The sequence below is a fragment of the Oncorhynchus clarkii genome, chromosome 20, assembly GCF_045791955.1.
Source record: "Oncorhynchus clarkii lewisi isolate Uvic-CL-2024 chromosome 20, UVic_Ocla_1.0, whole genome shotgun sequence".
Classification (NCBI taxonomy): domain Eukaryota; kingdom Metazoa; phylum Chordata; class Actinopteri; order Salmoniformes; family Salmonidae; genus Oncorhynchus; species Oncorhynchus clarkii.
The window spans coordinates 33,670,421-33,684,528 of record NC_092166.1 but is presented as its reverse complement, the minus strand read 5'-3'; the positions used below and the strand labels follow the sequence as shown (position 1 = coordinate 33,684,528).

The window sequence follows — 14,108 nt, the reverse complement described above, 5'->3', positions numbered from 1 at the left end:
ATGACTCCTTTCTATACGCACCAAAAATTACCATCAGTTTCTCTGAATTGCCTTGTGAAGATCCAAGGGAGGTGGGTGGCGACTTAATTGGGGAGGACGGGCTCGTGCTATTGGCTGGAGCGGAATAGGTGGAACGGTATCAAATACATCAAACACATGGTTTCCATGTGTTTGACGCCATTCCATATGCTCCCGTTCCAGCCATTATTATGAGCCGTCCTCCCCTCAGCAGCCTCCCCTGGTAAGATCATATTTTATAACTTAGCTACTCATGTTGGCAATAGAACAAGCTTTCAAATGATGCCAACCTGACCCAGATTGCGATGTACAACGGGCCATTTTTGGATGGCGTAAACAACAAACGCAACAACAAACAAGACAACTACAAGTGTGCTTGCTCTCGTCCCTCAATGGCACAGCTAGGAGAGCTCAAAGCACCTTCTAGTTGAAGACTAGAATGAAATTACTGAGGAACGGTGCACAATTTGGAGAGGCGTGTGGCTCCCATGATCTCCAAACTGTTCCCTTTCAATTGCTACCATGCTTATGCGCATGCATGTCACGTGTTTTCCTTGTTTAGTGTTGGTCAGGACGTGAGCTGGGTGGGCATTCTATGTTGTGTGTCTAGTTTGTCCGTTTCTATGTATGGCCTGATATGGTTCTCAATCAGAGGCAGGTGTTAGTCATTGTCTCTTTTCGGGTTTTCACATTTGTTGTTTTGTAAATTGAAGTGTTCAGTTGGGATTTATTATTAAAGAAGATGAACACTCACCACGCTGCGCTTTGGTCCTCTCTTTCCCAGGAAGAAAGCCGTTATAATGCATTTCATACAACTTCTGTAAGAAACATTTCAATTTAGCCCTATTCATACAGGCCAATTCCCACGAGTGTAAAAAGGGTTAATTAATACTCATATAGAAGTATACTTTTATTTTTCAAAGGTGAATACAACATTGTGTAAAATAATAATAACAATACGAATAATAAAGTCTAAACATTTTGAATTACCCACAATACTCTAAAAACAGAGTCAAACGGCAAGATAGGAAGTGCAAAGAGATTAAAACCAGACTTCAAATGTGTTCAATCAACCAATTCTCTCTCTTTGGTTATCATCATAATATACTTACATTTTTGAGCAACATATTAAGTTGTATGTATTATTATTTTTTGGGGGGGTAAAAGGAAATTAATAAATCATTGAAATTACTTACGTTAATTTCTATTAAGTATGTTGGTTGTTTTGGTGTCAATGATTTTTTTTTTGAATATTAATTTTACACTGGCTGTGTGAATGTGTGTAACATTCCCATTTTTAAAAAAATGAAATGTACCATCTTACTGCCCCAGAAGTCACCTGTCCCCCTTTCACTCCTTCTCTGTCTCCTGTTTTTAATCTGTCTAAATAAAGCATTGAAGGTATAATATATTTGTGTGTGTGTGTCTGTGTGTTTTAATGTTGCCTTTTACATGTACTGAAACCCCCAAAAGTGTTTTCACCACACTCTTAAAAACACCAATATTCAGATTGAAGAACCACTTTGGGTGTTTCAGAGTACTTCTATTCTGTTTTAAAACACTGCGCATCATAAGACTTACATTGGGTTTACATTCAAAAGCCCAAACACCAGTGTGACTGTTAATGATTTACTTGACAAAAACAATGGTATTGTGATAAGAAGGAGGTGGGTGGGCCTGTGTAGTAGCTCGAGATTGAAGTGAAAGTGTTTTGTGCTCTGCAGTTGAACATCGCAGCAACCCTAGGACTGAGGTTGTGAGTCTGGCATCCACGTGAGGAAAACCCAATTCAAGGAGGCTTAGGGTTCTAATGTGTGTTGTATTTTAGAGTTCTTATCTCTCCGTGTTCTATCTGTGTGCCTGTCTGTTTGTTTAGGGCTTTAGAGTATTTACATAAAGTTTCCAGGCACCTGTGGCTTTGCAGATGAGAAAGATAAAAAGTTCAACATGCACATGCACACACACACACACACACACACACAGGGGGTTAAAGAGATTATTCAGGATTTTGGCAAAGAGGCCTTTTATCTACTTCCCTAGAGTCAGCTGAAATCAGATTTTTAAGTCTCTGTGTCCAGTATGAAGTAAGTTAGAGGTGGTTTTGCGAGCCAATGCTAACTAGCATTAGCGCAATGACTGGAAGTCTATGGGTATCTGCTAACATGCTAGCATGTACCCATAGACTTCACTGACTGGAAGTCTATGTGTATCTGCTAGCATATACCCATTGACTTTCAGTCATTGCGCTTGCGCTAGTTAGCAACTTCCATCAAACTGCACGCAGAGACATAAAAATGATATCCATGATTTCACCTGGCTCTGGGGAATTTATTTTTGAATTGAACCTTTATTTACTAGGAAAGTCAGCTAAGAACAAATCATTTTTTACAATGACAGCCTACCCCGGACGATGCTGGGCCAATTGTGCGCCGCCCTATGGGACTCTCAATCACAGCCAGATGTAATATAGCCTGGTTTCAAACCAGGGACTGTAGTGAAGCCTCTTGCACTGAGATGCAGTGCCTTAGACAGCTGCGCCACTCAGGTCTTCCACTCAGAAGTAGATAAAGGCCCTCATTGCCAAAATTGCAAAGTATCCCTTTAAGATTTGTTGCTCATCAAAACATGTAATGTTATTCAGAGTCCCATAATTTATCCATGTTAGATTGGCTAGGCTTGGTCACCTGGGGCAAAAGAGGAAGCTTATCAGCTTCTTTCCTTGTTCCTCTATCTGCCTGGCCTAGTTCACAATGTGCTTTCTTTACACACACACACACACACACACACACACACACACACACACACACACACACACACACACACACACAGGGCATTGAGTGTGTTATGAAGCGTATCACTGTCCCTAAGGGCCTGGCAGCGACATCACAGGCTCAGATATGACTGAAGCCACAGACACAGACGTGTGTGTAATAGAGGAACCTTGGGATGGACTGTGTCATGTCCCAAAAGGTCTGAAAAAACTCATTTTGTCACCATTGTGTGTGTGTGTGTGTGTGTATGTGGGGGGGACAAGTGCAGGAGCCATTTAACAATATTGGAACATACAGAGAGAAACAGAAAACATGGAGAAACGTTACTGGTAACCCAACATTCTAAACCAGCATAATACAAGATGGCAGTCTGGCAGACGTACAACGGAACATTGGTCTCCGTGGTGACAGCTTTTCCCGCGTTATAATAGGCCTCCTCCGCTCCCTCCCTTTCTCTCAGGAGGAAGTGGAGCCCACAGAAAGGGTTGTGCTTCCTGTGCGATAACAGCCTCAGTTGCATCTTGCTCTCTTAGCCGTCATGCACATACACGCACATGCTGTCAGCTTAGAACAGGAAACCCACATTGGGCAGTATGGAGGAGGGGGTTGAACAGTCTTGACTACCAACAGACTACCAACAGGCTTTCCTCTCCATTGTGACCAGTGCTGCCACAAGTGTCAAGTATCACATTATACCCTATGCTATGCAAGCAACAACACATATTGCAACAATATCTGCTGAACACAAGCAAAACAGAACAGCAAATGGAGACATTTTCTGTTTGGCATTCCCAGAAGTCTCCTGTGAAAACATATTGGCATTCAAAATGCATAGGCATATGACTACAGCATGCATGTCCGCCCTGCGAGCAGCTCTTTGTCTCTCTAGGGAAGTCTCCTCTCACTCTCTCTCTTTCTCTAAAGGGTTAAGGGTAGAGTGGGAGGAGATCAGGTAAACGCAGGTGTGTAGCATAACAACTGTCGTCATGGTGCCTGTCACCGAGCTGCAACCTGACACCTGAGAGAGAGAGAGAGAGAGAGGGAGGGAGGGAGGGAGGGAGAAAGAGAGAAGGAGGGAGCAAGGGGACATGGTAGACCAGCAACATCAGAAACAGGATTTTCTGGTGCTAACAGCAGTCAGTAACTGCCTGAAGAGAAGAGGACAGGTGAGTAAACGAGTGGAGAAAATGGGTGACTGAGTGAGTGAACAAATAGGGAGGTGAGTGAGTGGAGGAGAGTCAGAAAGAAACCAGAGGCATACAGGAATGTGTGTGTGTGATCCTATCTAACTGACATAATGGACAATGCCTGTCGTGAATGCAGAGAGGACAGGCCAGGGCTGGGTTATGGTTGGGGGTTGTGTCTTTCAGAGACAGTGATGATGGTTGTATAAGCACATTTCTGTGGAACAACAGACCAAGTATATGTAACCTAATGATGTAGGACGAAGATGTCAATTTGTCAGATGTAGGTTTGTCAAACTTGTTTGTTGTTTAACAACTAATCCCATATGTGTGAAGATGTGGAAGAAATCCTAACGAGATGAAACACACATCAAATACACAGTCAATCATTATCTAGCCCCTTTTGTGATTCCCCCATCCTTCTCCCTGTAGTAATCTAACCCTGTGTGTCTGTCTGTTAGTTCTGTGCTTATCTCTCATAGCAGCTATTCCAAACACATTCCTGGCATACCGAACCAGAGGAAAAACACTATATCTTGAAATGAGGAGTTTCTTTTCACAGACACACGACACAGACACACCCTAACGCAGATGCCCATTGTGCGACCTGAGCATTAGGACCTCTGAGCAGATACAGCTGCTCGTTTTTGCCTCCCCTACCTCCCTTCCACACATACAGTACACTCATATAACACACACTCATGACTCACTCCGGAAGCTTCTTTCCTGTTGCTGGTTTGGCTTCTTTGGAAGGGGAGATAAGAAAGGAGAGAGAGAGAGAGCGAGAGAGAGAGAGAACAGAATAAAGAACGTGGTAAGAGGAAGGTATATAAATAGTTGCTGGTTGTAAGAGGCCTTGGCTCAGCTTGGCAGACATTGTTTTTGCCCTGGGTCTTCCTAACAGACTGTTCTTCTACCAGCAGAGTTTAGAGAGCCCTGATCATGTGATCCTGTTCATTGTCTGCACTTTGCTCAAGGTGTGTGTTTGATCCGAAAGAGTGTGGCACATGTAGAGTACATGTAGAGTTATCATGCCCTGAAGAACCTTCTCTAATGTTATTTATATATTTTTCTATTTCCATCCCCCCCATACCCCCACCCCTCTGTCTCTGTTCCCTTTTCGCAGGTTACGACCACAGGACCGTTGGCGGCCTACACTTCCTCATCGAGAATAGAAACCGTGAAGAAGAGAAAACAAGTAACTATGCTCTTGTTCAGCACTTCATCTACGGACCGTCTACTGAGGAGGCCTGCAGGATTTTATCTCGACCATTTTGCCAAGTAGCAAAGCCAAGAACCTGTGATTTGACACTTCTAACTCATATCCGGTGCTCTGGGACCTAAAAACGTAGAGGGTGTGAAACTGTTTGGACATCTAACGTGGAATGCTAGGATGAAGACATCGTAGAGCTGCCATCAGAGTCTCCTGGGATGTCTGCCATGCTGCAGCAGACGGAACTCATCTTTGAGTATGCCAGCGACCGCGTGAATAACGGACTACAGGTGGGAGCGACTGTGTGTGTGTGCATGAGCGTGTGTGTGTGCATGAGCGTGTGTGCGTGCGTGCGTGCGTGCGTGTGTGTGTGTGTGCGCACGCCAACAGATAAAGCATCAACGCCTCCTCTGGAATTGCGCGTCAATGTAGAACCACTTGGGGAATCAAGTATCAAAGTGCAGACGAGCTGTATTGAACGCAGTGGTAGAGTCGAGACAAACGGTAGCCAAGCATGACACGATGACGACGTCAGCCGTAGTTATTGAAGCATCCCACGCCAATGTCCATTAGGAACACACTGAGCTATTTAAAAAAAAAACAACAGCGAAAGTAGTCTGCTCACTTACATTTCTCTATCACCATAACATCTAGTCTCGTTTCACTGTATGTCTGTGTACTACAACATCTGCCTAGAGGTTGGAACCTTAAGGCACAGATGTTAGTACACTTTCCCTTGAACTGAGTTTCTGGTAGCCGTACCCAATACCCCTGAATTGATTTACAATATCAAACACTTTGAAAATATCTGAATTTATATGCCCCTAAAGCGTTGGATAGAATGAATTAGAACGGAATTAAAGGGAATGACAGATCATTTGTCCCTCTGTGTTGCAGCTGGATGAGCACTTGGCCTCTCCTGCGGTGATAGTGGAGCAGGTCCCACACTCCCACCTGCTCTCCTACTCAGGCCTGGCCTGTGAGCAGACACACACAGACGACCACCTGCTAACAACAGGTAACAACACATGCACACACCTGCCCTGCTCTCATGAAGGGAAAGGGAAGGGCTGGGATTGAGCTGCTGGGCTTTCTTGGCATCCTCAACAGCACCTGCAGAGACAGAAACAGGCACACTTAACATTGTTTTGTAGTACTTTAGGAGGCCTATGTTCAGGCAAGATGTTGGCGGTTAGTGTTTAGGGTAAGGGGTCTGGCGTTTTTTAGGATGTGGGTTTAGGCTCCACGGCTTCATTCAGCTCCTGAGAGAAACTGTCAGTGTAAAACAGGAGGGTAATATGCACATAAGTACCAGTGCTGGGCAAAAATAAATAGCTGATGAAGACATCGTACATTCAGTGTGATGTATGGAAGGTGGTTAGCCAGTTAGCTAGCTAGCTATGGTAGATAGTTTAGCTACCACACTACAAAGAGATCGCTATGAAGCTAGTTGCTGTGTTTGTGGCACATGTATCACTACTCAAATTTAACAACAGAGCAATTTCAAATCAATATAGTTTAACCTAACTTAAAACCTCTACTGGATCTGTGTCCCCCCCGTGGGATGGTTGAGCTAACTTAGGCTAATGTGATTAACATGAGGTTGTAAGTAACAAGAACATTTCCCAGGATATAGACATATCTGATATGGGCAGAAAGCTTAAATTCTTGTTAATTCTTGCACTGTCCAATTTACAGTAGCTATTTGATTTGATTTATTACAGTGAAAGAATACCATGCTATTGTTTGAGGAGAGTGCACAATTATGAACTTGAAAATGTTTTAATTAACCAGTTAGGCACATTTGGGCAGTCTTGATGCAACATTTTGAACAGATATACAATGGTTCATTGGATCAGTCTTAAACTTTGCACATACACTGTTGCCTTCTAGTGGCCAAAATCTAAAGGATGGCCTTTCTCTTGCATTTCAAAGATGATGGTAAAAAAACTGGAGAAAACTGTTTTTTTTCTTTGTATTATCTTTTACCAGATGTAATGTGTTATATTCTCCTAAATTAATTTCACATTTCCACAAATGTCAAAGTGTCTATTTTCCAATGGTATCAAGAATATGCATATCCTTGCTTCAGGTTCTGAGCTACAGGCAGTTATATTTGGGTGTCATTTTAGTCGAAAATTGGAGAGCGTGAAAGGGTCCGATCCTTGTTTCTAACAAAGCTTAAATAAATACTCGAGCTAGCTGTCTCTGCTCGTGTTGATGAGGGGACTGTAAACTGTCTGTGCACATGCGTACTATGGCCATCGCATTTGGCCCAATCAGAGGAGTTCTCAAATCCAGGAAGTGAAACAAAACATGTCTTCTTGTGGCTGCTGCAGTTTTGGTAAAGTTGATAGTCATGTGGCTCTCTGCAGTGAAACAGTTCATGGAAGTAATTATTGAGTAGCGAGGATCTTAGTCTATGCAAGTAAGTTTGTGGCAAATTGGTTTTGTAACTTTACTTGTCTACTCCTGTAACTGTCTAGCTAGTTAGCTAACCTAACTTTGAACTACCTAATTTAGCAACTAACAACGTTAGCTTCTTTTTTATTTTCTACTTTTAGATAGCTCACTGTCAATCGTTTACCGTGGCATGTTGCAACCTTAGCATCATCTCTGTTAAAGCTAGGATTTGCCAGCTTGAGAATATACAGTTAGACTGTCGTTGTGGAAGAAAGATGGGCTTACTAACAGTGTAGTACACGGTTTCCAAAAACTCTGTGCACAGTTTTGCCCTAGCACTACACAGCTGATTCAAATAATCAACTAATCATCTAGCTTTGACCATTTTTATCCGCTGTGCAGTGTTGGGGCAGAAAAACAAGACGTGCAACCATTTGGGTCCCGTGGACTGAGTTTGGGAAACGCAGATGAAGTAGTTAGCTAGCCGCCTTGTTTATTCCCGCTGTCCCATCACTAGGGGTGTGCCTACAGACAGAGCCATTAGGTCATGCTGAGGCATCACACCGTTTCTCTCGATATTGAGCTCCCCTCGTCTCTCTCCATCTCTTCCCTTTACCCCCCCCCCCCCCCCCCCCCCCCCCCCCCCTTCTCTCTATCCAGTGGAGGGCAGTGAGAGTGGAGATGAGGAAACCATGGAAACATTGGTGGCAGCTGAGACTCTCCTCAACATGGACTCCCCCGAATCCCTCTCTCTGGACCAACAGCACTACAGTGAGAAAGAGACACACACACACACACACACACACACACACACAGCTAGTCTTAGCTAGCAGCTCAGTGAGTAACTTGTCTTGACTCGGTCTTTGCGTGAACTTCTCAGATGTCGCTGAACATTTAGCTTGTTGACTACCGTCACCATGTTTCTTGTCTAGGGCAAACAAACATCCATATTTCTGCACTGATTTGGAGCAGATGTTGACATCATGTAATCTAATGGTCTCCTTGTAGACCCATTCATTACGCTCTGAGCCCCAACAGTGTGTGTTTGTCTCCTCCCCTCTAGCCCAGCTGTACGTTCCCTCCCTGGATGATGTCATCACATCGCCCGTTACCCACCAGTTGATGGTGTCAGTAGAGGACATTGTGGGAGCTCTGGGCCAGCCGCAGTGGGTCACGCTGCAGAGGGAGACTGTTGCCGAGCAACCGAAGAAGAGAGGTCAGACTGTAATTTGACTTATGTCATTATCTGGCCATGTTTTCAAACTATAAATTGTAATCATAACCTTAGCACATATGTCTGCTCATCAGTTCTGACAATATTACTTATTTTGTGCTTTCTCACATATGTTTTTATGGACTGCTGTAATTTACAATGTCAATTACGTCATTGTCACAGTAAAATAAAAACTCTTATGTGTTTCAGGTAAGAAATCCAAAAGGCCTGAATCTCCCACACCGGACATCACATTCAAGAGGGGAAAATACAGGAAAGGTACACACACATACATACACACACATACATACACACACACACACACACATACATACATACACACACACACACACACACACATACATACACATACATACACACACACACACACACACATACACACACACACACACAGACACATACACACACATTCATATACATACACACACACATACATACACACACACATACATTCATATACATACACACACACATACATACATACATACATATACATACACATACATTCATATACACATACACACTCACACACACACACACATACATACATACATATACACACACACACATACATACATATACACGCATACATACATACACACACACACACACACACACATACATATACACACATATATACACATATATACACACACACACACACACACACATACATACAATAATACACACATACATGCATATACAGGGCAACAATGCAAAACGTTATGTTTGGCGTAAAAGCAACACAGCCCATCACCCTGAACACACCATCCCCACTGTCAAACATGGTGGTGGCAGCATCATGGTTTGGGCCTGCTTTTCTTCAGCAGGGACAGGGAAGATGGTTAAAATTGATGGGAAGATGGATGGAGCCAAATACAGGACCATTCTGGAAGAAAACCTGATGGAGTCTGCAAAAGACCTGAGACTGGGACGGAGATTTGTCTTCCAACAAGACAATGATCCAAAACATAAAGCAAAATCTACAATGGAATGGTTCAAAAATAAACATATCCAGGTGTTAGAATGGCCAAGTCAAAGTCCAGACCTGAATCCAATCGAGAATCTGTGGAAATAACTGAAAACTGCTGTTCACAAATGCTCTCCATCCAACCTCACTGAGCTCGAGCTGTTTTGCAAGGAGGAATGGGAAAAAATGTCAGTCTCTCGATGTGCAAAACTGATAGAGACATACCCCAAGCGACTTACAGCTGTAATCGCAGCAAAAGGTGGCGCTACAAAGTATTAACTTAAGAGGGCTGAATAATTTTGCACGCCCAATTTTTCAGTTTTTGATTTGTTAAAAAAGTTTGAAATATCCAATAAATGTCGTTCCACTTCATGATTGTGTCCCACTTGTTGTTGATTCTTCACAAAAAAATACAGTTTTATATCTTTATGTTTGAAGCCTGAAATGTGGCAAAAGGTCGCAAAGTTCAAGGGGGCCGAATACTTTCGCAAGGCACTGTACATACATATACACACACACACACACACACACACACACACACACACACACACACACACACACATACACACATGCATACACACACACACACACACACACACACATACACACACACACACACATACAGTGCCTTGCGAAAGTATTTGGCCCCCTTGAACTTTGCGACCTTTTGCCACATTTCAGGCTTCAAACATAAAGATATAAAACTGTATTTTTTTTTGTGAAGAATCAACAAGTGGGACACAATCATGAAGTGGAACGACATTTATTGGATATTTCAAACTTTTTTAACAAACCAAAAACTGAAAAATTGGGCGTGCAAAATTATTCAGCCCCCTTAAGTTAATACTTTGTAGCGCCACCTTTTGCTGCGATTACAGCTGTAAGTCGCTTGGGGTATGTCTCTATCAGTTTTGCACATCGAGAGACTGACATTTTTTCCCATTCCTCCTTGCAAAACAGCTCGAGCTCAGTGAGGTTGGATGGAGAGCATTTGTGAACAGCAGTTTTCAGTTCTTTCCACAGATTCTCGATTGGATTCAGGTCTGGACTTTGACTTGGCCATTCTAACACCTGGATATGTTTATTTTTTAACCATTCCATTGTAGATTTTGCTTTATGTTTTGGATCATTGTCTTGTTGGAAGACAAATCTCCGTCCCAGTCTCAGGTCTTTTGCAGTCTCCATCAGGTTTTCTTCCAGAATGGTCCTGTATTTGGCTCCATCCATCTCCCCATCAATTTTAACCATCTTCCCTGTCCCTGCTGAAGAAAAGCAGGCCCAAACCATGATGCTGCCACCACCATGTTTGACAGTGGGGATGATGTGTTCAGCTGTGTTGCTTTTACGCCAAACATAACGTTTTGCATTGTTGCCAAAAAGTTCAATTTTGGTTTCATCTGACCAGAGCACCTTCTTCCACATGTTTGGTGTGTCTCCCAGGTGGCTTGTGGCAAACTTTAAACAACACTTTTTATGGATATCTTTAAGAAATGGCTTTCTTCTTGCCACTCTTCCATAAAGGCCAGTTTTGTGCAATATACGACTGATTGTTGTCCTATGGACAGAGTCTCCCACCTCAGCTGTAGATCTCTGCAGTTCATCCAGAGTGATCATGGGCCTCTTGGCTGCATCTCTGATCAGTCTTCTCCTTGTATGAGCTGAACGTTTAGAGGGACGGCCAGGTCTTGGTAGATTTGCAGTGGTCTGATACTCCTTCCATTTCAATATTATCGCTTGCACAGTGCTCCTTGGGATGTTTAAAGCTTGGGAAATCTTTTTGTATCCAAATCCGGCTTTAAACGTCTTCACAACAGTATCTCGGACCTGCCTGGTGTGTTCCTTGTTCTTCATGATGCTCTCTGCGCTTTTGACGGACCTCTGAGACTATCACAGTGCAGGTGCATTTATACGGAGACTTGATTACACACAGGTGGATTGTATTTATCATCATTAGTCATTTAGGTCAACATTGGATCATTCAGAGATCCTCACTGAACTTCTGGAGAGAGTTTGCTGCACTGAAAGTAAAGGGGCTGAATAATTTTACACGCCCAATTTTTCAGTTTTTGATTTGTTAAAAAAGTTTGAAATATCCAATAAATGTCGTTCCACTTCATGATTGTGTCCCACTTGTTGTTGATTCTTCACAAAAAAATACAGTTTTATATCTTTATGTTTGAAGCCTGAAATGTGGCAAAAGGTCGCAAAGTTCAAGGGGGCCGAATACTTTCGCAAGGCACTGTACATACATACACACACACATACATACACACACATACATACACACACATACACACACATACATACACACACACATACACACACATACATACACACACACATACATACACATACATACACACACACATATACATACATACATATACACACACACACATATATATATATATACACACACACCAGAACACTCAATCTCACCTCTCATTTGCCTGTGTTTCAGGTAACACTCTGTATCTGTGGCAGTTCCTGATTGAGCTTCTTCAAGACCGACAGGCCTGCCCCCGCTACATCAAATGGACCAATCGGCATGCAGGGATCTTTAAGCTGGTCAACTCTAAGGCTGTGGCCCGACTCTGGGGCAAACACAAGAACAAACCAGACATGAACTATGAGACCATGGGCCGAGCTCTCAGGTACGCTGTAGTTAACTTACATATTATTATTATTCATTTTAACAAAACTTAACTTTCTATCTGTGGTCCTGCAGGTGTGTATCAAAGCTGACCTCTCTCTGTCTCTAACAGGTACTACTACCAGCGTGGGATCCTGAACAAGGTGGAGGGCCAGAGGCTGGTGTACCAGTTTGCTTCCCTGCCCAAGGACATGGTCTTCATCAGTGGTGATGAAGACCAGGAGGACCAAGGCAATCATGAGGACGATGGAGACGTTCCAGATGACCCAGAGGAAAGTCCGCCCTCCAGCGACCAATCCCTGGACGATTTAGCGTCCTACGAGCATTCTTTCCCTCCTCTTCCCCCCTCCTCTAGACCAGGTTACCAAAGGTCCAGACAGAGCAGCTGTAGTCCGGCAACAGCCCAGTGGCACCAACCCGGCCCAAAATCCGAGTCCCGATCCCCAGCCCAGCGCAGAACAGTTCTTCGACCACTGGGAGGCAGTCTGATCCAGCAGCAGCACCTGCCTATAATCTCAGCTGAGATGCTGCGCACCCTGCAGAACGTTCAGTCTCTGCAGCCTGGTCAGCACGGGTCGGTCTTCAGAACCGCTCAGCTGCTGGGGAGTATGTGTGAGAGACAGGCTGCTACTGCAGAACAGACCACCAGTCAGATAGTGACTCTGCAGTTACAGCCCGTGACCTGCCCTGTCAAGCAGGGGAAGCTGGAGGTTAAGACAGAGGAGGACCCCGACTCAGGACTGACCAGGGAGTAGGATGCCCCGAGACATCTGATCAGTGTCGGTCGCTGTCATCTCCTCATAGTCAAGACAACTATAGGGGACAGTGATCGAAAAGGGAGACCTCAGAGAACGATGATGGACAGATGTGATGTGAATTTGATATATTTTACAGATGTGACAGATCTGTATGGTCTTTGTCTCTTACATTCCCTTATGCACCAGAGCCATTTTTCACAGAGAGTTAACCAAACTGTCTTCCATGTTGGCGCCAAGCACTCCATGACGATCACATTCTAATAGGCATTCTAAGTAGAGTGTCATTGTCTTTCAACTCTTGGTACCAACATGGTGGCCATTCGAATTCTCCACCAAAGACGATAGACGAGCACTGGAATCGACAGCCACTCTGCACAACATCCCGCGCTTCTCTCTCTGTTTGCACTTCAGCTCCACTGTATGCACGGGAGCTTGCACACTGCTTTTTTCCCCCTCTCTATTTTCTTTCCTCTGCCATGATCAAAGCTTTGCACGAATGTTAGCTCTTCACGAGCCATTTATTTGTCCCCGCTCTTACTCTCGCCTACCAAAGTGCCTAAAGTCCTCAAACAATTCTGTTCCAGCTTTCACGAAAGACGGCCTTGGTCTGTAGCCCGCGAGCTACTGCATATTGCGCCTAAAACATTGTTTTATGTCTGTGACACTTGATGATCTTCAACACACACTTCACACTGTCACTCACAACAGTAGAAGACACACCATCGGTGCTTGTGGTAAACGTGTCGTAGCTGAGCTGGGGTACATTCCATAGAGATTGTTATGACGGTTAACTTTCCAGTAACGGCCACAGGCTTTACGTTCACGTTTTCTGGAAATAATGCAAATCTAAATCAAAAGGGGTTTTCTGTGTAATTTTTTCAGCAGTACTGTTGGCTTTGAGATG

The 14,108-nt window shown here is 43.7% G+C and overlaps 1 protein-coding gene across 2 annotated transcripts; it reads left to right on the top strand.

Moving 5' to 3' along the window:
- The first annotated feature begins 5,219 nt into the window (after positions 1-5,219).
- LOC139376276 (ETS-related transcription factor Elf-1-like) lies at positions 5,220-13,890 on the top strand. Of its 2 annotated transcripts, XM_071118634.1 has the most exons (7): positions 5,220-5,476; positions 6,084-6,204; positions 8,250-8,360; positions 8,653-8,805; positions 9,013-9,081; positions 12,255-12,447; positions 12,559-13,397. In XM_071118634.1, exons 1-7 carry the CDS (start codon positions 5,405-5,407, stop codon positions 13,199-13,201), a joined length of 1,362 nt encoding a protein of 453 aa, XP_070974735.1. In that variant the 5' UTR covers positions 5,220-5,404; the 3' UTR covers positions 13,202-13,397. The 2 variants fall into 2 exon arrangements, with proteins under 2 accessions (XP_070974735.1, XP_070974736.1); XM_071118635.1 differs by lacking the exons at positions 5,220-5,476; positions 6,084-6,204 and adding an exon at positions 7,507-7,614 and having other exon boundaries at positions 12,559-13,890.
- Positions 13,891-14,108: the final 218 nt, after the last annotated feature.

Excerpts from the sequence above, each read along its gene's own strand:
- LOC139376276 (XM_071118634.1), top strand. The coding sequence starts at position 5,405 with ATGTCTGCCATGCTGCAGCAGACGGAACTCATCTTTGAGTATGCCAGC. Across the intron at positions 5,477-6,083 it reads GCGTGAATAACGGACTACAG|CTGGATGAGCACTTGGCCTC; the intron begins GTGGGAGCGACT and ends TCTGTGTTGCAG. Across the intron at positions 8,806-9,012 it reads CGAGCAACCGAAGAAGAGAG|GTAAGAAATCCAAAAGGCCT; the intron begins GTCAGACTGTAA and ends TATGTGTTTCAG.